Raw genomic sequence first — 27,431 nt, forward strand, 5'->3', positions numbered from 1 at the left:
GGGAGAGATTGTTTGTCTTTCTAGCATAGAACAAGATGATGTTAGTGCCAGGCACGCATCTTTAAAGTTTTCATAAAATACTTCCCTGTTTTTGATTTTCACCTAATATGATGTTACCAGTTCTATGGGCTGTATACTGTGATGCATGTTTCAGACTAATTAAATGTCATTTTTGACACATAACCACAGTTAAGCATACAGCTTGAATCAGTAGTTGTTTACCTGCTGCATTATTCATTAGCTCACTTATGCAATAGTTAATAGTGTCTTCAAACATTTCCTGTGTGTGACTTTTTCCCCCCTTATGTCCAATAATGTAAACTGTAAATTTTCCCTCCTAAAGGTCCAGCAGAGTTTGGAGAAAATTGCAAAACTTGAACAAGAAAAAGAACACTGGATGTTGGAGGCCCAGCTAGCTAAAATAAAGCTAGAGAAAGAAAACCAGAAACTGAAGAACTCTCTTAGTGGACATTTAACCGAAACTACACAAGAGCGTTCCGTTTTGCCAAATGTAGCTGAACAAAAGAAGGAAACGACAGAAAAGAGTCTGAAGGAACCTATTAAGAGTACTAGTCTGGTAGGTGACCTTTTTCCTTCAATAGACAAAAATCCACTTTCTTTAGTAATAGTACTGTTTGATCAGTGGAACACTAACAATGAAAGCTTTTTGACTGTGTTGAAATGCATTCACACTTGGGCTCCTTGTGTTTGCAAAGCTGCTTGCTAATACTTTCTGCAGAGCTTGGAACTTCTTGGATTTTTAGGCTTTGTTCACTGTCTTTAGTATCATGGAGATATTTTTGTAGTTCTGTACTTGTATGACTGAGGGGGAAATAACAGGTGCTTAACTTCTAGATTTTTCTGACCCTGTAGTTAGGAAGCCTTGCAAATAGCATATATCTCAGGTCAGCTCTGAGTTTCCAATATTTTTTTCATCTCTAGGTATGTTAAAGCAAATGGAAGTAGGTAATTAATATTTTTAAATGGGTTATAAGACTTATTACAAGTTAGCTTACTATAGCTTAAATTTAACTTGAAGCTATTCAAGATTTCACTGTTCTCTAGAGAATTAATTTTAACATAACCTTCATACAACTTGGGTTCAACCATTGCTTTTGGATATGGCATGCATTTTGTCCTTACTTTTCTATGTTGGCAAATGGCCTTTTCCTGTTTATTGCTAGTATTTAAAAGGGATTGGCCTTTCCTCTGAATTACTGCTTCTGAAGTGGTATTAACAGGGATGTAATTTGTAAGAAATAATCAATCTACTCAGCTCAGTACTCAATAGAATTCTTCATTTCTTTTTTTCCCCTCCCCACTTTCCTGCTCCAGGATAAAAATGGCCAGCAGATTGTTTTCAGATCCCTAATTTGAAGTAAACTAACATCTGAAGTTTTTGATCCTGTAATTGATGTGTTAGGAATTTGAGGAGAATGGCATTTTCTAGCCACAATACTTAATGTAACTCACATTACATATTGTATAAATATTTCCCATAAAGCTAAATCTCTAGTCCTGTTGAGATCCGAAAAGAACCCTCTGATTCTGTGTGAAGATATTGTTCCATTAAACTAGTTATTGGCATACACCCCTCTGCTAGAGTTCTGTCAGTGCTTCATGCTGAACTGTCAAAGTGGAAAGAAGGGACTTCAGAAGGTACTCAGGAAATCCAAGTTGGCTTTCCTTGCTCTTAAACATGAAAAGCATGGTTTCATTGTACTAACATACCTCTGAATTAGTTTCATGTGATCAAGCAGTTGCATAATCATACAAACTAGCTGCATCTTGCTTTTATTCCTTTTTCTCTGTCTACATTGTAAGGCAAATGGTATATAGAGTTAGTGTCAGCTTTAATTCTGTTCAAGGCATTCATGTATGTTATTAACCTTGTTTATGTTACAGGTGGAAGTACTTAAATTTGGTTTTAGTTTTAACTGTTGCAAGATCTTTAAATTAAAAGTCCTATGACTGAAGCTGAAATGACTTGCAGCGATGGTATCTATTTTTGCAGTTCTCACTTAAGTGTATTTTCTTTCTTGTTCTAGATTGGAATGTTGACTATAACTACTGATAATGAAAAGGTAATCTTTTTTAAACATTATCAAAGTACATCTGGTAAATACTTCCATTCTGACTCTGTTAAACTTATTCCAGAAGTCTAATTACCAAGAATACTGTAGTATAATGGCATGAGTCACCCATGTAGTTCGTATGCTATATGTTCAAGTTTCTGAAATCCATGTATTTCTTAATTTTCTTCTGCTGTGTAGTAAACTGTTACCTTTTATTCATGTGAGCAGTTTGGAGCAGTATGAGCTGTGGTCCAGGTCTGCTCTCTGTAACTTGAGGAAAGCATTGGTCTGTTTTATACTTCAGTAATCCTAACTGCATTCCAAGCCTCAATTCTTAATTCTTGAGGAAGGGCTTAAGCTGCTAAAAAAGTCATTGGCTGTAGTGCCTGGTGTTGAACACTTAAATACAGGCTGTCCCAAACCAGAGGTGACACCAAAAGAAATGTCAAACCAGCTGTCAGACTAAATGTTAACTCTTTATTTGGCACTGCTGTAGCATAATGCTTTCCACAGCAGGAACTTAGCAGAGTAAGATTCAGTGCTTTCCCTTTTCTGGTACTGCAGGGATGTGTATCTTCACTTACTCCTTTTCTTCTGAAGGTATGATTAAAAAGAGGGTGGGGCCCAAATAATAACTGACACAAGATCTTAAAAGCTACTACACAGTGCTGAATTTGAAGGTAATGACAAGTCATGTGAAAGCTGCCACTAGTGGGTTACCCTGTAACTTAAACTGGCAAGTCATGGTTGGTTTTTATTAAAGTTCAAATGTCTAAAGAAACTTGTGGATTGGGAAAAGTCAGTAGGTTTTTATGTTGGTGAAAGCAGTCCACTTCTACAGTGGATTTTCATCTTCATCAGAGACTTAATATGTTAAATCAAGCTAACTTCTTAGATCTTCAGTCAGCATTTTGTCCTTTAAGGAATTCTGACATTAAGAGTCACCATCAGTGACAAATTGCAGAGCGACCTGCTGTAATTTGTCTGTTGCATCTGGGGAATTTAATGCTTTTGGGTAGAGTAGCCATGCCTCAGGAGGGAAGAAAAGAAGTTAGTATAGAGGACAATGCTGTGATGCAAGTATTCAGTCTACTAAACACAAATACCCATCTGCTTAAATTTTTGCTTTGCCAGGCTCCAGATGTTGAGTCTCGTGAAGACCTGATAAAAAACCACTACATGGCAAGGATAGCAGAACTGACATCTCATCTGCAGCTTGCTGACAGCAAATCAGTACACTTTCATGCTGAGGTGAGCATGCAGGCAGCGTCTGTATGGAAAACAGTAAATCCCTTTTTGAACTTTTCACAGGCAAGAGTTATGACAGTGAGCTTAAATATGTGGAACGTAATGTTTCATAAAAATCTGTTTCTGGAATATGTTTTTTGGCTGTGGTCTAGTATGTATAAAAATGGATACTGTAGAAAGACTTCTGTATTTAACTTCAAGAATTAACAAAATGATTCATTGTATCTATGGTTTCCTGTTTTCATTTCAAATCATGAGGTAACTTTTCTTGAAAGCTGTGGCCATTTGGATTTGTAATGAACTGATGTGGAATGTACCAAAGCTCCAGGTTGACAGAGCAAATCCTTTTAAATATTTTTTAATGGTAGATGACATAGTATGGAGGAACCAGCTTTCTCTGATAATTGAGCAATGTATGAAGCAAGTTGTCTGTGTTTCTTTTTACTTATGAAATATTTCCTAGTAATTATGTGGAAAATGTGATATTTAGAGGATTGGCAATATGGTAATTCAGTAAAATGAAACAAAAATTTAACATTAACTATTACATTACCTTGGCATTTTAAAACATGCAGAAGCTCTTATTAGGTTTCTTGAAATCTAAGGATTACAGAAAGATGGAAACATCCGAAGCAATCAGTTAAAGATGGTGCAAGGCAATACTCTGGAACTAACTTTCCTCCCTTCTACCCTCCCTATCCTGTTCTGATTGACAGTGTCGAGCACTTGCCAAAAGACTGTCTTTAGCAGAGAAGTCCAAGGAATCGCTCACGGAAGAGTTGAAACTAGCTAGTCAAAACATCAGTAGATTACAGGCAAGTAAAATATTATATAATAAATGCATTTTGTAATGGTGTAAGGGGAAGCTGGAGAAAAAAAATTATAACCATCAAAGCATGGTTATGCCTTTACTAGGTCCTTAGTTATGTGATGTAAAAAAAAATCTAATAGTATGTAGAGAAGAGAAATAATACACTTCAAATCCCAGGTATAAAGTGGAAGCGGAACATGCTTGCAAGGAAAAGGTTATAGTAGCCAAGCCTGTGTTTCAGCACAGTTGATGTCAAGGCTTTTATGAAAATGTTTTTTTATGTCAGGAGGTGAGGTTGTGTGACTGATTTCAGATGATATGCTGAATTCTTCATCCTTTCTAGCACCTGGGACTGAAAGTCTTAGAAATGCCCAGGGTGGTTTTTTTGAGAGGGATAGCTTAATATTAAGCAAAAATAACTTTGGGGTAATCTCTAAGAAGCCGTTGTTAACAATAGATAATAAACTCTTATGCCAGACATCCTGTACATGTTCTGTCCCTTTGTCTTTCCCTTCCACGCACCTGAAAAAGGAGCCAATAGTAAAAAAAGTATATATGAATATTCAGTTCCTAAATGCCTTCATGTTTTCTTTATATTTAGTTCCTATCTTTATTGCTCACCTGTCTGAGATGGTGAATACCTAAAGTGCTCCATACAGGCAGTGAATATAATGATACACACTTAAAAGAACTGTTCATAAACAAAGTGCTCTTTTGATCTGTTCCTTGAACAAAATCCACAATTAGTATCCAATTTGGCATGAGATGTTAATCTCCAATTACATATTAAACTTCCTAAGAAAAGATAGCAGGCGTACCATTTGCATGTTTAGTAGTCTGCATAATATTGAATCAGAACTGTTTAGATTGGAAGGGTCCTCAGAAGGTAATCTGGTCTCCTCCTTTGGTCAGAGTAGCGAGAGAGTTCAGATCAAGCTGTTGAATTGGGAGTTTCCTGTAGAGCCATGCTGGCCTTCTGCCATAGTTGCTCCACTTGCTAAGCATTGGGCTGTTCTTTGCTCTGTCCTTGATTGTTCAACTTTCCTGGGCCCCTTTAACTTCCAGGGCAATTTAACTTGCCAAGCAGACCTTGAAAAAGCTAAAATCTACTCTTCTTAAATCTTGGGTTGCTGTAATTCTACTGTTCATCTTGCTTGCTTCCCTCAGGATCTTAAATTCCACTAACTCATGGTTGCTGCAGCCAAGGCTACCATTGGCTTTCACATCCCTGACCAGCTTTTCCTTATTTGTGAGTAACAGGCCCAGCAGAGAGCATATCTTAGGCCTACTATTGATCATTGGTATCAAGAAGTTCTTTACCACACTCAAGAGAACTCCTGAATTGCTTGCGTTCCACCTTGTTGCCCTTTCAGGAGATGTCAGAGTAGTTACAATCCCTCATGAGGATCAGGGTTGAGAGATTTTTATCTGCTTGTAGCAGATGCCCGCCATATCACCTTTGTTGTCCTCTGATCCCTACCTATGAGATCTTAATTGTCTTCAAAGCACTTCTTCACGTAAAGCATGATTTCTCCCCTTGTATCCTGTCCTTCCTAAAGTGTCTGTATCCCTTCATCACTGCATTCTAGTCATGCACACTATCCCACCGTGTCTCTCTAATCCCAGAGAGATCATAGCTCTGCAACTGCATGCGGATTGCCGATTTCTTCAGCTTTGTACGCCATGTATGTTCATGTACAGGCCATGCTCTAATCCTATAAACTTTATTTGTTTCTTGGCTGGAAGCAATGTTGGAAAACTTAGCTGTTAGTCTTTTATATAAACCATAAAAAGTGGGGGGAAAATTGTAAAGGAAACAGGAAAAATAAAGGGAATAGACCATGCTTCAAGTAAAAGAAAAATAGCTATTGACTTTCGTAAAGCGCAGGGTTTTTTCAGTGGTTTAGCTTATTTGCACACATTCAGCATCAAAAGCATAGCTTACTAAGTGGAGATAGAAGTTGGCTGCTTTGCTGCTTGTCAGTAATATTGAGCAAAGGCTTCTGATTCTTTTTTCCTTAGGATGAATTGATGACGACCAAGAGAAGTTACGAGGATCAGTTAAGTATGATGAGTGACCATCTCTGCAGCATGAATGAAACTTTAACTAAACAAAGGGAAGAAATTGATACACTAAAGATGACTAGTAAGGTAAGCTGCTAGGTGTTGACTTTAGGCACTGGCTGCAGTTTAGAGGTCTGTGGGTTGCGTTTGGTGTTCCTGTGGTACTACCCTTTAACAAACCAGTTTATAAGCTATAGTTCTTATTCTTGGCCAATTGGAAAGAAAACTCCAAACCTGGTCCTGCACGTTTCGGTGAAGAAAAAAAATCTTGCAAAACATACACGTGGGAAAGAACAAGCACTTGTATGTCACTGCTTCAAAGTAGGCTTTCAAAGTGTACCCTCTGATGGAAGATCAGCACCTTTTTTGTTTCTATGTTGTGAAAATGGAACTACTTGCAAATCTATCTAGTGATACTTGGTGTTTATGATTAAGTTATTGGTAGGAGTGTCCTTTCTGCACTCCTCTCTTGATTGCAGTGTACTCTGTTCTTGGCAACTGTTCTTTTTCTCTTTTATTTCCATGTTCTAGCTTGTCTGTGTCTCCTACGTAGGAATGAAAAAGTTGCCACTTACATTCTTCTGTGAACTTAAAATGCACGCTTAGACTCCTTGCTTGGAAAAGAATTTACTTACAGGAAACAAGTTTTTGACTTATCTTAACGTTAATAATGAAAAATACACAAGTGTGCTGTTTTGAGCAGTCAATGATTAAACCATGGTATATCTTACTCTCACAGTTCTAGGGAGGAACAGATGTTGTGAAGGATTTTACCCTTCACTTGTCTGGCTGTGAAACTAGTAAACTAGCATTATTCTCCTTAATTGTGGAATGCATGCATGGAAGCAATTTTCACTGAAGGGTTAAAAAAAAAAAAGGTTAAAATAAAAATCCATGTTTTGATTAAAGGTCTCATGATGGCAATTTTCATTTTTTAGAGTAAACTCTTCCCCTGTGTACAGAACTGTTTTTCTTCAGATATCTGATTATTTTAACTTGGCATCATAATCTTTAAAACTACTTTTTGGTGTGTAAGCTCTTGTGTTTTTAGAGGGAAACACTTGGCTGCATACTGACCATAGCATTTCAAGTTTTTGTTAATGTTTTCTGGAATTTTTCACTTGTCATACTTTTAAGACTTGAAGTGGTACTCTGTAAGGAGGTAGTTCAGAATCTCGCAACAGACATGGATTTTCAAATGTTACCAAATGTAGAGGCAGTTCGGTTGAAATCAAAATGATGCAGTTAAAGCCAGTATTACTTGGAGACAGTTGTAGATTAAAACGTTATCCTAAAGGAAATAGGAAGACAGAATTGCCAGCAAGTAACTATTGCACAAAAGTTTATTTTAAACTACACATTTGCTTTGGGGAATTGGTGCAAGTCAAATGTGAGTTGGTTAGCTGTAGAACAAATTCTTTAGTAAACTAGGAATATTCTGTATAGACCAACTTAAAGTCAAAATCATTTTGGAACAAAATGATAGGGTGGGGGATTGATTTTTAATTTGAGGCAAGATTTATATTTGAAATACCACTTAAGGGTGAATTGTGATTTGATTTGCCTTTGCTGCCTTTACAATACTAGTGGTGTTAATACAATTGAGTGTCTTGGGACATGACTCAAATGTCTTTTTTCCACAGGTTTCAATTGAAGTAAGGTACTATTGTGCTTATTTGAAATATCTGGTACTTTCTTCTGTTAGGCCTGTAAAGATAGAGGGATTTTTGAGAGCAAGCAGTTACAAGCTTCTATTCTTGCAAACCTATGGACTGTTTGTTTTCAGTTTGACTGTACTACTTTGCTGTAGGCATAAATTATCAGATGTTATGTTATCTGTCTAGATTTTCATCATCTGAATTATATGTTCTGTTCACTTTTTTCTTACTGCAGGGAAATTCTAAAAAGAACAAAAATCGATAGCTTACAGCTAATCAACTGTCTTCGGAAGCTGCTGCTGCACGAGATGCAGATAGTGAACATTCATTGTCCAATTCCTGTTTGTTCCAGGAAGCAGAGGGTGGCATTGGGTCTAGTAAAAACTGATTTGGTGCTGTAAATGGCTTTAAAAATATTTAGAACTTGTAACAAATAAAACGAACTTAATGTTGGCTCTAAACCAGGAAATACACACTCTGTGGATAATTTATATAGTAATTACCTTCAGTTTTTACTGTGCACTTTTTAAAAAAAGGTTTTAATTTCATGTAATAACTTCAGATTTTGTATATTTTCAGATATGATTATGCATTAACAAATTTGGATCAGTGCAGTAGTTGTCTATTTTTGAGTTACACATTAAATTGTCAACACGTGTACAGTCCTTTACTTGTTAATAACAGTTTAAAAACTAGTTTTGAGACTTTGGCCATGCAAGCTGTGCAGTTACTGTAAATGTATTACTCCTGTTCTCAGCCCTTTTGAATTAATTGGAATTGTGGCTTTAAATGATTTCTATAAATTCACACCAGTAAATGGGATCATTATTTTATTTTAGACTGCAATAGTGGAAACTTTTGCTGCTTGTATTTGGCACTTTGGATTTTGAAGTAAAGAGCACAAATAGCTGAATTGGGATACTTCCATGAAATTGCTTTAAGCCCTTACTTAGGCATTTTGTTTACACGTATATGTATATATATTGGTTGAAATAACTGTTTAAAGCTAGAGGGAATTGTGATCGTAATTTGCCCCAAAGAGTGAAACAATATGTGTGTAGAATAACTCAGCTTACTGTGCTCTCTTACAGTAAAGAATATGAAATATGTAGAAGATTTAAACACTGAAATTGCAAAAAGTCTTCATGGAATTAACTCCTGATGGATTCATTGGGGGGATGCACGTGGCTTTTCCTGAGTTTTGGGAAGTTTGTTAACTTTAGGTCTCTCCTAAGATTTTTTTAAAGTGAAGTCTAATACCATGAATTTTCACAGCATTGATTTTTTTTTTTAAATTATTAATCAGATGCTGTGCTGCTCCACACTTTACACTGATCTTCGGTTCCATAATTTGCATTATGGCACTTATTTGTTCCATAAAGGTTTACTCTGATATCAGCTGTGTCAATATGTACTATTAGTATGTAATAATAAAATCAACTACACAAAACTAGCTTGACTTTTTTTTCTTAATTCTAGTTATACCCAGATTGTGCAGTGTGATAGTCTGGTGAGATGTTAACAGCTATTATCCGTGAGGTCAGCTTAAGTAATTAGACCAGAATAGTTACTCTTGGTAGTGCTTCTCTTTGAGCCAGGCTGCATTTCTGTACTGTGGAACTGTTCTGATACAGTTTTTCCCTTTAATGACAGAATGGATGCGGTCATGAAACTGGAGAGGAGGGAGAGGAGATGAGAACCTCCACAGTTTCTTACTAGCATCATGTTCAATTTAAAACTACATGGTGGTGCTAATGATGGTTGGGAAGTGTTTACTTTCTCTCTAACCATTTAATTGAAGCAGATACAACTTCAACTGTTTCAGTTAGGTTTGGAATCTAATTGCTTTCTTCCAATTCTTTTGAAGCTGCCTTTTCTGAGGACTTTCATCTTGCTAATTCAGTTATTTTAATTCTCTGAATCAAATTGCTGAACTTGTTACTGATGCTACTTCTCATAGATGGCTGCATTCAGAAAAACGTTTTGCTTATGCCATTTTTCACAGGCCTAAGTAAAATATGCTTTGAAGATTGAGTGTTTAAAAATGGGCATAAAATAGTTAAATGTCTGTTATTTCATACTGATTTTTACAATAGAGTATACTTCCAACATCAAAACTGGAATTAATATAGAATGTATAGGCATTTAGGTACAATTCCAATGTACCTTAGTTTATCAGCATTTTTTCTTTGCAGTTTCTATTTGGAAATGTATTTGGGTGTCCCCCTCACCAATCAGCAGTAAACATGCTCAGGAAGAGACAATTTTGATCACTCAAGCTGCCTTCAGTTTTTCCAGGAAATGTTTTCAAGTAAGTTTCAGACAATCATAAACTATTGATATACACATGCAAAAAAAAAAAATGGAAAAAATTTAAAACTGTTATTTTGGATACTGTTGTAATAATGCTGTGAAGGGGCATAGTATATTACATTAACTCGGTGGCATTAGAAACTGGAACAAGTGGAAATGCCCAGCTAGCTTGTGCTTATCTGCTAACCAGGTGGTTCTGAATCAGTTTCTGAATAGCTCAAATGCTCTTAAATATCTAAATTGTTACATAATGCTAAGCTATTAAAAAGCTGAAGGCTGTCTCCAATATTGCAGTGAAGTGATCATCTTTGAGACAAAGTTTTCCAGAAATTTTAAATTTGAACTTCTTTGTCTATAAGAAATGGTCTGTGTGGATTATTATGGAATGCACAAAATTTGGGTGAAAAATTGTACTAATACTGGAATTAATGTTCAAAATGTACAATACGAATACTTGACTTCCTAGTTGATTAATCAGGAAACTAATGAGACACTATTGTAAAGCAGGAAAATCTTTAGAACAATACAGTGTAAAACCAAGGTTAAAGAAAAATCCTAATGCTAGTTAATTTTCTTTTAATGGACAGTTCATTGTAACACAAGTCTAAAGCATTTTGAGTGCTTAATTTCTCCATAATGTTGGGCATCTCATTAATAATCTCTCATGCTCATAAGTGACCAATTCAGATGACAGCACTATTTCCTATTAATAGTTTTAATAACTAGATCTTCAAAAATTCTTTCTGAACTTTGTTTTAAATCTGTACTAACGGTTGCAAAGACTTGAAAGTGTTCAGTTATCCTAGATTTCTGAAGATACATCCCCAGTAACTATTCTGTGTGTTCAAAATAAGTATTTGCAATAAACCAAGAATGAAATTAACTTCAAGCTTGCCCTTCTAAGAACTATATTGCTTCTTGAGTTTTGAAAGTACCCAAGAAGCACCAAATACATGGGCTGTTTTGAAAGGCCTTAAGCTCTTATAGGTCAGAGGTTTCCCTGCCTGAAAGATTAACTTCTGAAACAGTAGTCTTAGGCTGACATCGTCATAAGCTGCCCAAAGATGTTCTCATTGGTGTTTAAATCGTGATTATTTTTAATTTTTATGTATATAACTATACATCTGTGATTTAAATACTGATCATCTTAAGTGTTGATTTAAAAATGGCATGTGTAATGTCTTTTGCTAATTCCTTCAGATTCATTTGTAACCAGGTCAATGTTTCCAATGACACCGGTGCCAGGAACCTTACATGAGACGTGATTTAGCAGCACCAGTATCAAAACAGAAACTCTTTGCTTCCCTATCTTTGTTGAGATGCATTGGCTACTTATACGTGGTATTCTCCTTTTTCACCATGCCAACTTTGCTTCAGATTTGTACTTTTAATCCTGTTGGGTTTTCTACTCTACCTTCCCTCACTGACAGATGAGTTGAATTTTTGTTGGGGAAAGGCCTTTGGCCCAGCAAATCTCCTTGATGCTGGCTTTGGGCACAGCAGGGGCCCGGCACTGTCAGCAGATTTGCTGTCACGTCCAAGGTATCACTTGCAAACAGAAGGAAATAAACTTTTTATCCACATATCCTGAGACTAGAGAAGTTATTTACTAGCTTGGTTGAGCAATGTGAATGCTTTTTTTTTTTTTAATATATTGTTGAATTTATATTAAACTTTGGAGAACCATCTGGCCCTGTAAACTGGGTGAACCTGTTCTTACATACATACTGTATTAAAGGTAATTTGAGAGCACTCTCTTAGCAACAGCAGGGTCATAATAAAAATAAAGCTTTGTGCAGTAAAACATTTAATTGCTACCAGAGGTCTGATTACTTCCTCCCACAAAGGCTAGATACCACTCTATTAAGAATGCTTGTTCTGTCTTATTCTGCATTTTCTGCTTCTGTTACTACTTGCAGTATTACTTAGCAGTGAATTAAAACCATGTTTGTTTAGAAGAGGCCATGTTTTTGCTCTAATTCCTGACTATTTCTTTTAATCAGAGAGTTAGAAACTTGCTTTAACAATTGTGTCTGCACAACTGCTAGCTTGGTTAGAGATGGGGACAGAGGAGAGCTTTTGGAGACCTTTATAAACCAAAGCGTGATGGGATATGGAATCTGGCACATGGAAACTCGCCTGGGGGCAGTTCTCATTGTCTGCCTCTGCTGCCTGTGCAGGCAGCTCTGGGCTCGTCAGTGCTAATCCAGAGTCACTGGGCTTCTTACAGAAGAGTGCAAATACTTGCATTGCTACACTACTGAGGTTATGCAGTCGAGCCACAAAATAAGAAGCGGATGATTCTCATGGGGCTTAATTTGCCTGGCAGGCTACCATGCTAACAGCCCTATAAGAATTTTAGTTTTAAACTTTTCATATGTGAAATTGGAGAGATAACAGCAGAAATCATACTTTAACTGTATTGGTTTTAACTCTAATTCACCTTCTAAGTCCAAAACTGTATAAACTGATGAGGCCTTACCCAAGGAAGTAGCCTTTGAAATCCAGATCTGGTGTCGAAATTGTATTTATGGTCTTCAGTAAACAACACTGCTTGGTCCTGAGAAGAGTTTAAACCACAAAATTAAAGAGTCCAGGTAATTTCCAGTCACTTTAAGCACTATGGATTCTTTCATGAATTGACTTGGAAGCTAGTCTGTAGTGGCACGTAGCTTTTTTGCAAACTTTCTCCATATAAAGGTCATTGCTTCTGAAATGAGTATGGGGGGGACCTTAAATCTCCACACACACCCCTTTCTACTACAAAGAGTCTTCATACTTGTCTGCCCTCTTACTAAAGCTTCAAGTTTCCTTCCTCTCTGTCCTGGTTTTTGGCTGGGATAGAGTTAATTTTCACAAGAAGGTGGGAGGGGACACAGCCAGGACAGCTGACCCAAACTAGCCAAAGGGATATTCCATACCATATGATGTCATGTTCAGTATATAAGGGGAGGAGCTGGCTGGGGAGGAGGGGTCGCTGCTTGGGAAGAGGCTCTACATCGGGTTCCTGGTGGTGAGCAAATTGCATCGTGTATCATCCACTTTGTATATTCTTTTATTAATATTATTGTTGTTATTTTACTCTCCCTTTGCTGTCCCAGTAAACTGTCCTTATCCCAACCCACAAGATCTACCTTTTCCTTCCGATTCTCTTCCCCATCCCACCAGGGTGGGGAGGAGTGACCGAGCGGCTGTGAGGTGGTAAGTTGCTGGCTGGCGCTAAACCATGACACTCTCAGTCTTAGAAGTCTTTAAATTGTGCTTAGATAGTAAATGCAGGACACTTTATTCAAGAAAAAAAAATACTTTAATGAAGTTACTAGCTTGACAAAGTCTGAACTGAGAACTTTAGCGCAGTTTCATTAACTGTAGCCTTTGGCATAAGAAACAGCTGTAATACTGGAATTGCTGCTGCACCCCTTACGTTCCTTCTGCTTAGTGACTTTCAAATTGCAGGTAGCATATGCAATGTCAGGCACAGCAAATATTCGCCTTGGGAGGGGGAGAATCAGTTTTACCAAAAGTTTCTTTTGACATCTAGGAAGTCTGGTTTATTTTCAGTACAAGCAAGTAGAGAAGAACAAGTTGGTCTAGCACAGGAGGTCTAGAGCGTTTGAAGCTACCAAGCGCTCCATCTCTCACAAAAGGAACACGCTAAGCATGCTAAATCTCTATAACCGATGTATACGTAGTGAATATTCTAAGCTTGTGAGTGTTTTTAATAGCAATTGTACTAAGCAAAAAAATGAATTTATTAAATGAGAGAGAGAGAGAGAAGAATTCGACTCTTATTTTTGCATTTTGGTTTGAATTCTCAGTTAAGATGGACTTTTGTAGAAATTTGTTGCTAAAATAAAAGGCAAAGTAGTAGAACAAAAAGTTAAAACAACTCTAGAAACAAGTGCTCCTCTGTCTCCAGTTAAGAATATTTGGTTCTAGGGAGATGAACGGATGGGTTTCACTTTTGCCAAAATAGTCATAAACAGTAAGCATTTTATAAAAAGGGTCATATACTGCAAATCACGTTAAGATCAACATAAATATAGTCAGCAATGTAAACGGACTTTGTTAGCATTGTAAAATGTTGAATGAGTTTAATAACTGCCTGTAGCAATATATAATACTGTATCCTTAGGTGAAATACTCTTCAAACTGTATTTACAGTAGAAATAATCTTAATAGTTCTAATTTGTTCTGCATATGCTAGTTATTAAAGTCAAATTATATTAAGGACTTTTAAATTTCAGTATTGGTTAGATTTTTCTTTTCCTCCCCCTCTGCTGCTTGAGTTTGTATTACATTGAATTATTTTGGAGGAAGAGAAAATGATAGCAGAATTTACTGGAGAAGAACAGTCTTGCCTTGTAAATGTACGCATTTGTCTCAGCAAAGGAAAAATCTGATCTAGTTTTGGACAAATGCTGAGCTTGATAAGGAGATAGGAGAAATTAATACCTTTCCCGCTTGAAAACCATTAGAAAGGGCTAATGTGGATGCTAACAGGCAAAAAGATGTATCGAATGTTGTGCAGGAGTACGTCAGAGTCTGAAGGACTCATTTTGGAGTACGTAGAAAATATTAGAAATGCGAAAGTATTTCTAATTTCCTGGTTTTTTGGTAAAACAGGAGGTATTGATCCTCCTGTTCGCTCTGCCAAGAGGTTGTGTGTGTCCTGGGAGAAGGCAGAAGACTCCCTGGGACGGGATTCCAGAGGGAAGAGGTTGGGATCGGGTTCTGGCACCTCCAGGGCTACCTGCAGGGATGAGGGTGGCCCGTGGAGCTACCTAACCCCGCGCTTGCTGCTTTGCCACCCGAGCCTGGAGGCCTCGCCTTGGCAGTGCTGAAGAAGAAACACATTTAAAGAGAGAAAAATGGAAATGTAATGATTCACTGGCTGGCAAGTTACAGATTAAGTTATGGTGAAAAAATTCCGGGCTATCAGAAGATGACCACTACCCTTTCTTTCCCCTTTCCCGTCTACATAGGAGATCCTCAAATCCTTCCTCCGTGAACCGTTGCTGTCCCTTAGGCGATACTGAGATGGAAATAGGAACAGCAGCAAAATTCTGTCAGAAGCTGGCAGGTAGCAAGCCCTCAGGTGAAATTATGTATTATCGATGTAGAATTCATTGGGAGCATAATTTTAACAACCACTATCTTACCTGGTTTGAAATGATAAACACTCTTGAACAAAGACCCGGCTAACTATATTGGGCGCTGGATTTTTTTTTTTTTTTAATTGAGATAATAAAAAAGGAAATTTTTAAACCAAGAAAGGCCAATTTTTTTCCTAGTGCAATTCTTGTAACGGCATTAAGCTTGCAGAAGAATTTATTTCTGGGAAAACTGTATTGAACACTTCTATTGCAAATGCAGACAGACAGAGCCTGAGTAATAGTTCCCATGCGTAGAGCAGAGAAGTAGGATTGCTTAATTTTCGGAGAAAACTTTTCAGAGAAGATAAGTAGGACAAATGAAAGCAATTTACAAAAGCACATCCCTCCTTATTCTCTGTAAAAGACAAGGGAAAGTTCAACAACTCTGAAAAGCAGTGGAGCTAAAATGGACAGATGATGCTTTGCAAATAATTTTGGACGCATTAGACAAGAAACCGGAGCTCGCTGCTGTGAGCGAGCCGTCGCTGCTATCGATAGCTTTTCATATGGGCAGTTTGGGTATCTGCAGTCCCCGGCAGCTCTGCTCCATGCCCCTGGGAAGGCTCTAGAGGGTTTTATATGTGGTTTCCCCCTCTTGCTCTTCATCCTACCCATTCTATCTATGCGTTCCGTCCTTTCAGGAGCAGACTTTCTGCGTGGTACCTTGTCACCTCTGGTAGGTGCACTCTAGAGATGCCCAGTTTAACAGATAAGGAGGAATTTCTATTCCTTAAGATAATATGTCTGGATTATCCTGTTGGCAATTAAGCCATTTTCCAAGTCTTGTGCTAGATGTCTTTGGAGGAACTGCCATCTCCAGAGGAACTTTGAAGCATGAGGTAACCTGTCCTCTGTTGGAGCTGGGAGGCGTTTGCTCTGAGGGCTCTCAGAGAGTGAACAGAGGGCGAGACCTGGCCTGGATGTGGTCTCCCCATATTGCAGCTTGGTCTTTCTGTAGCTTTGCTGTTTTTTGGGAAGGCTTGGCAATTTTGATGGCCTACCTTGAAGAAAAAGAAGTGATGCTTTACCGAGATCTGCAGGGTGTTGTTGGAAATGCTGTCCTTCAGCGTCGACAGAAATCCGCTGTCTCGTGCTTTTCAGAGCCACTTGTCATCCCACCTCACGCCATTGAATTTCCTCAACTCAATTTCCAGCAAAGCCTGTCTGTTTTGGCATGACTTTCTGACAATGTAAGAACTCGTGTAACGGTCTCACCAGCTCCTCCCCATGGAAAATCAGCCTTGGCTCACCACAGTCACATGGCAGTGTCTCCTACCCTCACCAGAGGCTGCCAACATGCTTCTTCCAAGCCTGTTCCCCAAGAGGTCCTCATTGCCGTAAAACAGTGGTAGTTCACCTCGGAATCTCCCAATTTTTCAGTAGTTTGCCCTTCCTCACCCCTCTTTGACTGTAACTCATATTTTCTTACTCTTGAGGACAATAGTAACAGATTTTTTTCTGGCTGGTCCTCCACACATAAAGTTCTTTCCCAAGGGTTCAGTGTCATCTTCATTAAAACACAGGTATTTTTCTTCTTCTTTTAGGTGTCCCTCTCCTGGGACGTGCACATTTGGACACCAGTAAGTCCTTTGTCCTTTTTTTGACAGTGTTTGCCCTTTTGGAGATAGGAAGATTGACACTGCAGTGAAAGAAATGGCTCTTCTTACACAACTTAGGAAATCACCCTGGCTTAAGATCTTCTAAGAAACCAGCAAGTTTACACATCTGATGTAAGCAGAATGGCTGCGGAGCCCTACCCAGGCTTTCCAGCCAGCACGGTGCTACCAGAGAGACATCTAGGAAGGGTGCACAACTGAAGAAGGTTGATCCTGGAGTCGGTGTCCTCATCAGAGGCGTGAGGCTCCTCCGGAGGAAACTCTTTTGGAGGAGAAGTTCCTTAGGAAGGAACGACTTGAAGCTTATCCCAGGAAGCCTCGTCCTTTGAGCTCTGTCCTTTAGGCCATCAAAGACGTTGTCTGTCCCCACTCTTGTCCATCTCCTTGAAAGAGGGGGTGCTGCCCCTCACTATTGGGGGGGAGGGGGGGCGGCGGGGCGGGGCGGCGGGGTTCCCCGCCGCCCCGCCCCGCCGCCCCCCCCCCCCCCGCCCCGGGTCGGTGCTTGTTGCTGCCGCCTCTCCCGGCGGCGGGCGGTCCCCCATGGCGGCGGCGAGACGGTGACTTGCGGGTAAAGGAGAAGGGCCCCGGGGACGGGGTAGGGAACGGGGTGGGGTGGTTCCGGTCTTGGGGGAGGGGGGGATTGTTGGTTTCGGGGAACGGGGCGGTGGGGAGATTTCTTCCGGGGAGCGGAGGGGGCTCCGTTAAAAGTGGAATTTTCCCGGGAGTTTGAGGAGGAGACAGAAGTCCTGGCTGGAAACGGGCCGGTGGATGGGGCTGCTTTGTTTTGGTTTAAGGATGGGATTTAAAAAAATATGTATATATTTGGCTCTTTTTTTTTTCTTTCTTATTTTTTTCTTTTCCCCCTTCTTTTTCCTCCTTTTTCTTTTTTCCTCTTTTTTCTTTTTCTGTTTTTCTCCTTTTGCTTTTTTCTCTTTCTCTTTTCTTTCCTTTCTTTCTCCTTCCCCCCCCCCTTTTTTCCTTTTTTTATCTCTTTCTTTTTCTTCCTCTTTTTCTATCTCCCCCCCTACTTTTTCTGTCTTTTTCTTTTAAAATAGAAGTGGTGAAAAGGAGATGGCTTTGCATGGGTTACCCGGAGCTTTGAACCGATGCAGAAATCAGTGGGGTTTGGGTGACGGGCATCCCGCAGGATCAAGTTCCCATGACTTTTGCCTTGTTAGGGAGGAGACTGGGGCGAGCGAAAAGTTGTTATGGGTTTGTTTTTTTGGGGTTTGTTTTTTTTTTTTATTTAATACTTGAAGTGAAATGAATTCCTGGAGCCTTTCCCATATTTTCTAGCGGTTCAGCTGATGATGTTAAACTATGCGTGTAGGCTCACGGCGTTTGCAATCATCGCTGCAGAAATCCATCCCACATACACAGCGGGGCCCAGGGCTTTGGGAAAACAACCGGAGCGGATGCAGAAGGATGTGCCGCACGGGGCTGAAAGGATTAGACTGCGCTTACCATATATACATACCCCCGGTGCAAACTCTAGAGGTGGTATTTTAAGCATGCTGTAGGTGAGAAAGAGTATAGAAAGTTTTCACTTTCTGGCTTTAAATAAGTACTCGCTGAAAGGGGGCTTTGCAGTAAGGTTTTTTTTTAAAGATGTAGGTGTTCTGATACTCGTGGCAAATAAGAGCGCTTCTGAAATGTGCTAGGAAAAATGCTGACTAAGGTATTTTATGGGAGCCCAGGGAAAGTTAGGTTACGAAAGTCTACACTTACCTTCCCCAGTCGGGATGTTTTCTCTCTGAGGTGGAGCGCCCTAAAAACCCTCATTGATTTCTCTGCAAACAGGACTTACCTTTTTTTTTTTTTTTTTTTTTTTTGGGGGGGGGGAGAGTGGTAACGACTGCTCTGGGGAGGAGGGAACAGAAGTTTTGGAGCCTGAGGCTCTTAAGTATGAGGTAGTCACTTTTCTGTTAACTCCCTTGTCCCTGTCTGGAGGCTGAGACTCTGCTATGTCTGCAAGAGAAGAAGGAAGAAAAAAAAAGGTAGCTGAAGACAAAACATTGAATTGCCTGGTTTAGTGCAGGGAAAGCACACCTACAGCGAGAAAACCTGATGGGAAAAGATTAGCTGCTTTCTTGACTATACGTATGAGCGGAGGAGAGCTTAGCGCTGCACTCTGTAACTACTTGTAGTTGGGCACAGAAGTAGTTTGTACAACAGAGAGCGTGGCTGGAGATTATACTTAACTGACGTAGGAGCTGTAAATCACACCACTGGGAAATTCTGCCCGAAGGCAGGTATGAGGTCCTTGCTTCGTGCTCAGATTTGATTATTCTCCTTCTGCACAGATAACGAAAGTTATTTTCTATCACGTTAAAAATTATTGGGGTTTGTAAGCGTAATGGCCCAGCTTTTTGATATTGCTGCCCAAATCCAGATCTCTAAATAGCAAATGAAGGTAAACTTTTTTTTTTTCTGAGTGTGAATGTTAACTCTAAGGTGAAAAGCACCCACTTACCTGAATAGAGACGTGCTATCACGGACAGCGTTTTGCTTCATGTTTTGGTAAACAAGATTCCTCTAGTCCACTAGTCCTTCTTGGTATAAACACGTGCTGAGCTCTTTTGCTTCAGAAAGCCAGGCTGCCCACACGTCAGTCTTAAAAAGCTTTTGGAGAGGAACCCAAATGAAGATTTTTTTTGGGTGACTGCGTTATGAATTATACTTCCTGACGTGACTGTCATCGGTCGCTATTAAAAATACCTCTGTGCAAATAAACAAAGAAGGGTTCAGTTGTGACCCTCCTTCTCGTTAGTGTTGGTATTCTCACAAGGCTTTAAGGCAGAGAGAGGGGGAGCATCCCGCGGCGGCGGAGAGAGTTGGTCTGTCAGAAGACGTTACTAATAACTGCCAGGCAGTACTTTTCATGTTTAGAAGAGCTCTGCAAATCTGACGGCATACGTTAGTCTCCAGGAAGGTACTAGCGCGTGTTTACTGCGCACTAAAGCGCGAGGGAGATTTAAGTGCGGATTTAAAAACTGATTCTGAACCAAAAAAAAGAAAAGAGAGAGTGTATTAGGTTGTGCAGTGACTATGCTAAATACAGTATTTCCATTAGCTTCCCTACTTTTTATTATTCGCCGCTGAGATTGGTGGCAAGAGTTTTTGAAGTGTACTTTTGTGTCGTGTGCTCTTTGTGGCATTTCATCCATCGCTTCCCTGGGACACTGCGAACACCAGCAGAGGACCAGGTTTAAATTTGTTTCTGACCATGATCAGTTTAATATTTTGATGTGATCAATGTGCCAAAGCATTCAGGCCTTTTTTTTTTTTCTTTTTTTTTTTCTTCCTTTTCATCCGGAGGGCTGCTTAATCCTAAAAAAAAAAAAAAAAAAAAAGGCTGTTGATTTTACAGAAGTGGAACAGCCACCCGTAACTGCATTTCTGCTGCTTGCTGGCATATTATAAATCTCTGCCTCTGCTCAGAGGGAGGGCTTTGGGATGTTAAACTACTTGCCAGAGCCCTCTGCAGCCCTGCCGTGACCAGAGTACTTTTGTGGGATGTTTGTGCGTTCCTAATAATAACATGTTTCCTAAACACAGTTAAAAATTGCTTCAGTAGATGCTGTAACATTCCATTAACTTGGTGACCTGCAGAAGTACTGTAAATAAAAATAGATCTATTTTCCTGTCTCTTCCAGGCCAGAGCACTATGCTGAGGGCTTGTTGGCTTTTTTTTTTTTTTTTTTTTAATTAAACAACCCCAAACCCTCTGTACAGTGAAATGTCAGCTAAAGTCAATAAACAGTTTACATGAGACTCTTCTGCGGCTGTCCGTTGGCTCTCCGAAATCTGCCTACGGAGTGCAAATTATGCAGTCTCTATGGCGATGCTGAAGAGGAGCGCGATTCAGAGGGGATAGAGCAGGACTGGCTGAGTAAACTGAATGGGAGCGGGAACAGAAGCACCGTTCAGGGGTGCACCGGCACTGCTCCCCGCGGCTCCGCAGCCCAGCAACCCCCGCCTCTCCCCCAGCCGTCTCCTAACGGGGGGGGGTTCACTTGTAGGAAGAAGAAAGGCCCCGTGGAGAGGTGTGTTGTATGCACGAGAGAAACAGGCGTATGCACGGTGAAGTGAATTAGAAATGATTTACCTGTCTCGTCTAACCAGACAATAAGAAGAGATTAAGTGCAACAACACGGAGAAGTCAGTCAAAAGCCAGTCTCCAGCTACAAACCATTTCAGGGTCACAGGCTTGCAACGAGCACGTTCTAACAGCAAAACAAAAAAAAATCTGTAACAGAAGAAAACTTTCTTTTCCTGGAAGAAATAATAAAAAGCACGATCACATCAATATTAACTACTCAGTGTTTTTATCCTCTTCCTTCCTGGACATCACAGTGCCTTCTAAGACACATCACTTGTGTGCAAGATGTGGTTGCATCTTCTTGAAACAAAACGGTTACGTGTAGCTGTGGATTGGGACAACTTTTTTTTTTTTTTTTCCTTTTACATGTTAGAAAGTGCTCGTTGCAAGTCCGTAATCCCTGACCAGTTTGTAGCTGGAGATTGGCTTTTGACTGACTTCTCCGTGCTGTTGCATTCCTTGATTCACATGTTGTGTAATCAGCAAGCGGTATAGGAATTGCTGCAGGTAACTTTATAGTGCCCTTCAGGTGGGTGCGGTGGCCTTGGGGTGAGAGGACCACCTTTGTTTTTTGCAGCTGCGTGCTTGGTTGTGAGCACTGGTGGAGAGACTCTTGAGTAACTTCCAAGAGTGGCTTCAGGTCTCCGTTCCGGTATCTTTCCCAATGACACTTGAATTAGCTTTCTATTTTAGTTTATTTATTTTTAGTTTGTTTAGTTTTAGTTTATTTAGTTTATTTTATCCTGTTCTGAAAGCTACGTTTGTGATAATAAACTCTGCAAAAAAGCCTGGAGAGGAACGGTGGTGCAGATCCCAGGTGACCGTGTTGAGAGATTTACGAAAATCTCTCAGTTCCTGTAGAAAGCATCTTTGGCATGTCCCCGTAAAATCCTACGGGCACTTCCAATAAAACGTTCTCTCTAGGCTTTCCCGCCTTGATTGCTATTCCCAACTAAGAAAATACGGAAGGAGCGAGCCGGTCGGACTCACCCGCGGTGGTGTGACCGCTGGAGCAGGGCGAGGGCGGGTGTGGGGACGGGGCTTACAGGGGAGATGGGTTGAAGCCGCCCGTGTTACACACAAGACCGGTCATGAATGCTGCTTCGCTGACTTTTTGAGGCAGCTTTGAAATGACTTCACATCTGAGTGTTATGGAAGGTCTCCTGGAATGGATCGAGACATGAAAAGGAGTTTATTTGCAGTGCATAGCAGCTGAGGTTTGGGCGATTATTTCATGGCAAAGATGGGATTTGTTTTGAGTAGCCGTGCTCTGTTTTCGTATAAGCGGGAAGGTCCTCGCTGTCCAACCTCCTTCTGTTGGGAGCAAGAAGAGGAGCTGCTTCTCTGAGGAAGACCCACTTCAGCCACAGCCCCACAGGCCAGATTCGTTATTAGAGATGTGAACCTGGCGGCACCGATGCTTTTATTTTTCTTTTCTTTTGAGACCTTCCCGTAGGTTTTCTCTCCTGTGTGAATCTCATACCTGCTACAGCCCGTAAAGCACGAGAAGTGCCGTTTTCTTCAGGCCTCCTTCGCTGGGCGCCTGGGTGTAGCATCCCTCCCGAGCGCCGGATGCTGCGCCGGCGCGCAGGGACCTTCGGTGCTGCCGTCGTCGGTTCTTGCCCTCGCGGTGGGGAGTCCCCCGGTCCCAAACCTCGTGACACACCGCCATCCTCGCTGGAGGCTGCTTCAGCCTCTGCCGCGTCCTTTTCCCCAGCGAGGAGAGTAAACATTGTCTCCGCTTGGGCACATACTGGGATGTGTTGATGCCCTTAAAAATGTTATTTTTTGTCACGCTTGCGCGTGTGAGTACCAGCCACCCGATTTGTAAACTCCCCTTTGACTCAAGGCGGGCACAAGTACGAGCGAGAGGCGTTTGCCTGAGTTACGCCTGCCTTTGCTCCATGGGCGCTGTCAAAAGCCGAAAGCTTTTAATTCCTCCAGCTCTCGGGGCCAAGAGTAAGGAATTCCAAATTAAACAGATTAGCTGCGAGCTCTGAACTTCTCCCAGCTGTGCCTGTGCTCCAGAGAGCGAGCAACGTAAATACGTTCACGTTACACTTTGAAGTCGGTGTATATTTTTGACTGTTACACCAGTTCCTTATTTTCTAAAAGGAATGAAATGAGTAATGCAGTGGGAGACTTATTCTATGTATATATCCCAAATACAAGCGAAAGCCAAGAAATTCCTGTTTCCCGTCAGTTGTGCCTTTTGCTTATGTTTATTTCAGAGGCGTAGGTTGGAGAACTCTTTTTTTTTTTTTTTTGTGTCTAGGAGAGGTAAAGCAGAGTTAAATAAAAGTGCAGCCATATGTAGGCTCAAGATAAAAACTTGAGGCAAATCAACATAAATCAAGCAGTATTTTACGTAAAAGGTATTCTTCAAGTTTTTTGCATAGTTCAGTAATAAACAAAACGGTGATACACAGAATACGGCTGTAAAATACAGAGATAAATCTGCCATATTTTACTTGGATATCACGAGGGCTTACAAACATTTAGAGTATTTTATAAACCATATGTGCTTTATTGCTTAAACTGCAGAGAATTTGTACTTTCCTGCGAGACTATTACACTTTATGGCAAAATGCTTGAAGAATTGTCTACAGATTTGTGCGAGAAACGGTAACAACTCGTTTGGTATCGCTGTGCATCGGCTTCACCGCACCGTTTATGCCGAGTTTCGCGTTCAATTTCTGTTTAGGCCGTGCACAACAGACGACGTTGTTTCTGGAAATACAATTGACGTGTAATAGCGTACGGGGTCCGGAGTCGTTCTGGAGGGGCGGAAATGTCACTGCCAGGCGTTGGCCGCAGGTGGAGTAGCTCGTGCGAAGGCCTCAGCTTGGTTTGAAGGGATTATTTAACTGTTTGGTCACACCGCGCGTAGGTAGTTCTGCTTTTGTTGAGCTTGGAACGGTTTGTGAGGTTGATATTTGCCCAGTAGGACCCCACCGTGGAAGGGGCACACGTAAGATACGTGCTCGGGTGTTACAAGGGGAATTTATTTACAGGACGTATAGCTTCATGGTGTTGAATCCACGATGGCTTTTGGAGCTAGAGGCAATAAGGAATGTATTTATAAAATTACGCTTTTCCGTGCGTACTCTCTGTTAAACATTACATTTTCTTGCCTTATGCTTTGCAGAAGGGAGGTGTTTCCCTGCCATTCCCCATTATATGACCAATATTTAAAAAAAGGACCTTTGTGTTTAAATCCGTGGGGATGCGCTTGAGGGTTTTAGCCAGAGGTTAGGGAAGACCCTGGGAGTGAGATGCTCGGGGGGGTGGGGTGGGGGGTGTGTGTGTGTCCCTGTCCGTCCGTCCATCCCTCGTGAACCTCATGGTGGTTCAGACGCTGCTTGCCTGCCGTGGAGGAGGCGATGCAAAGCCACGCCGTCAGGGCGGTGGGGGACATTGCGGGATGACAACTCGGCATCCTCAGCTACCTGCGGACCAGGCTGTATCTGGATTCCAAGTACCAAAGTCGATACCTTGAGTTGCACCTTGGAGCGAGTAGGAAGTTGTTATTGCTGTTTGACCGCAGGCAGAGATAACGGTATCCCCCAGCAAGGCACAAAAGTTGAGCAGTATTTTCGCTGCAGATTTGATCTGGGATTTTCGAAGCAACAAAGGAGCCAGCAATAGCTACAGCCTATGAAATCTCTCAGTAATAGGATAGGATTTCTCTTCCTTACATCCTCGCGGTATTAAAATGAAGAAATTAAGCTGCAGCGACCATTCATTAAATGCTGAGGGACTGAGTTAATCTGGTAAATGGGGAGATTGTTTTCAGGCAGAAGAGGATGAATTGAGATGAGTCGCAGCTTTTGGGTTCACCGGAATTGATGCATTTAGGATCAACTGTTATTTCAGCCAGCTTTTTTGTTTGCAGTTTCAATATTCTAAAAACGGTATTTCCTGTCGCATATCTGAACGAGATACCACACGTGCTTGTAATTTAAATGTTACGGGCTGCATAACATATGTGGTAATAGAGATCAATGGCATCTTGTATGGTTTTCCTCTTACCCCAGATGTTTGGGTTATGTTTATGTGGGTCCCGTGAGAGCTTTTTAGAGTCAAAACACATCTATCTGCCATTTTTACTGCCATTTGGAGGAAGAATGCCCTAATTCTTAAGGAGAAATTTGGAGCAGTTTTTAGAACAAAAAAGAACTTGAGAGAAAAGATTAATTTACGGTGTTGTGCAGATGTAAAAGCATCAGAAAACAAGCTACGTGAAGTAGCATAAGACTATAAATCTGGTTTTTTCTTTTAAATACTAGATGAATGGTGCTGCCCATAACACATGAGAGGGGGCATTTCCTTTTATTAGCATGACATTATAAAAAACCAGCTTTTAAAGATCTATTTGGATTTTTTTCCTCCATTCCTAGTAGTTGGTTTTGGGGATCAGTAAGCAATAGTAGGGGAACACTTACTGCTCGCATGGGTGTTTTTGTTAACATCAGTATCTTTTTTTTTCTTTTTTTTTTTTGAAAAACACACTTCTGGAAAAGTAATGAAAGGTGAAAGCTACAGCCTCTGACAGGTATGTGACGGGTATTGTAACTGCAGATGAGAGTTCCATCTGCCACAGTGGTTTGCTTCATAGACATCTATTGAGCAAAGTTAAATATTTGGCAGGTGAATTTCAAACATCTCTTTGTTTTGTAACGGGAAAAAACCCACGGAATAATGTGTAACTTCACAATTTCAAAAGTGAGTAGCAACAGACGTTGAGGGAAAAACCCATCGACATCTGGAAATAATAAAGGATGCTGAAAAACTTCATTTCTAATGAGAAAGGGAGGCAGGCTGCAAAATGTGTTCTTTACCGTAACCAACAGTTGTGTTTACTTACATTCCCATTTTATGTTTTCTTTTTCACTCGTGCATCTCAGCGTTTTGCGCTTTGCCCCTCCAGCGTGGCCGTGGTCGGACCGAATGGCAGTGCCTCGTCAGGCTGCTGAACTCGCCGTCGTTTCCGCTGCGCTTCGCGCCGTACCCCTGCATCATCCCCAGAGCCCCTCCGGAGAGAAAAAGCTTTCTCTCCCCTCACTCGGCGTGGTTTTCTCTCTCACTGGTGGTCACTTGTCTCTTGTAAATGCCGGAGGAGTTTTTAATGGCAGCCTTGAAGGCTGCTTCCTAATGCTGTCTGCTTACCAGCGTGCCCTGGCTGTCACAGAAAAAAGCCGCGCTCCGAATTAGCATCACGTAAGCTGTCGTTAACAAACGAGGCTTGTTAAGATAAAGCAAGGTCTGAAAACTTTGAAACTTCCAATCTAGAAATAATCAATATGTGCTGCTGAAGGAGCAGTGCCGGCAACCGGAGGGGAAGGAGGAGGAGGAGGGTGTGGAACGGGAGGAAAAAATGATGACCAAGTCAGAGACCAAATAGCTGTGATTTTTCTTTCCATTGCTACACTTTATTTTGATGAAGTGATTGTGTGGGTGAAGGCTACACTGGTAGTTGTGTGCGTCTGAGCTATGATAGTCATTTGTAACTTGTTTGCTCCTTTTCTCTCTCTCTGAGTGGAGAGGAGAGTGCTTATAAAATAACTAGCATAGTGCAAATATTTTTCCTGAACAAAAGGGCCGAGAGTTCAAAAAATAATGAAGGACCAGAGTCCTTCTCCATTGCAAGCTCTTGTTTGCTTGGCCGCAGAGCGAGCGGGCTGTGCCTCGGTTTGTGCTACTTTCTTGGCTATTAACTGGCCAAGAAATAACGGGGAAATGGTAAAAATAATGACTCGTAGCGTAAGATTTCACGTGGCTTAACTTTGGCATCTTCAGAAACGAACCGTTCGCTAAATGCTGCAGATAAAGAATGGCTTTTGTGGTTACGTGATTATATGCTGTAGTGCCGGGCAATTAATAAACTGCCTAACTACGGCTGCCTGTGCACCAAGGGGAATAGCTTTAAGTCACTGTTATCTAACTATAATTATGGAGTAACTTATGTGCAGGTGGTTTTGTCTATACGAACTCTGCCTTCCTTGTGCTTTCAGGCAAACGCGAATATGTTCTGACATAACAAGAATAACTTTTTATCAAATGAGCGATGTTTATATGTGCCCTGTGGTGCTTCGTTGCACTCGATTCCTCCTCGGTCATTAGCAATTTGTTGCTCGCTCCTTCATCAGTCAGGAGCAGTGAGGAGGAAAAACTTTGGGGATGACATACCCTGTGTGAGGATACAGTGAGAATTTACATTTCAGTGTGTGATTTAAAACCGCAAAGGCAAGATTAATTATTTACTGGTCGCAGTCCTGCTCTGAGGACATCTAGCCGAGTCCTTTACCGAAGACACTTTGTTTGATGAAGTGTAGTTTATTAATTGGTTTAAAGACCTGCTCTTTTTCCAGGCCGCCAGCCAATTCAG

The 27,431-nt window shown here is 40.8% G+C and overlaps 2 protein-coding genes across 7 annotated transcripts in view; both read left to right on the forward strand.

Annotated features, from left to right (window-relative positions):
• The window catches only part of PPP1R21 (protein phosphatase 1 regulatory subunit 21), a 31,236-nt gene extending 21,927 nt beyond the window's left edge, over nt 1-9,309 (forward strand). For all 3 annotated transcript variants that reach the window (XM_054822966.1, XM_054822967.1, XM_054822965.1), the window contains 6 exons: nt 344-577; nt 2,049-2,084; nt 3,210-3,326; nt 4,040-4,138; nt 6,157-6,285; nt 8,092-9,309. In XM_054822966.1, the coding sequence (XP_054678941.1) occupies nt 344-577; nt 2,049-2,084; nt 3,210-3,326; nt 4,040-4,138; nt 6,157-6,285; nt 8,092-8,121 (645 nt within the window). In that variant the 3' untranslated portion in view covers nt 8,122-9,309. The remainder of the gene's footprint in view (nt 1-343; nt 578-2,048; nt 2,085-3,209; nt 3,327-4,039; nt 4,139-6,156; nt 6,286-8,091) is intronic.
• Nucleotides 9,310-9,411: 102 nt separating this feature from the next.
• STON1 (stonin 1) overlaps nt 9,412-27,431 on the forward strand; it is a 36,207-nt gene continuing 18,187 nt past the window's right edge. For 3 of the 4 annotated variants that reach the window (XR_008576731.1, XM_054822968.1, XM_054822970.1), the window contains exon 1: nt 9,412-10,167. The gene's annotated coding sequence lies outside the window, so the exon portion shown is untranslated. Of the gene's footprint in view, nt 10,168-17,441; nt 17,510-27,431 lie in introns of those variants that run through there. The other variant, XM_054822969.1, reaches the window with a different exon arrangement.

This window comes from Grus americana, chromosome 3 (genome assembly GCF_028858705.1).
Source record: "Grus americana isolate bGruAme1 chromosome 3, bGruAme1.mat, whole genome shotgun sequence".
In the NCBI taxonomy this organism is placed as follows: domain Eukaryota; kingdom Metazoa; phylum Chordata; class Aves; order Gruiformes; family Gruidae; genus Grus; species Grus americana.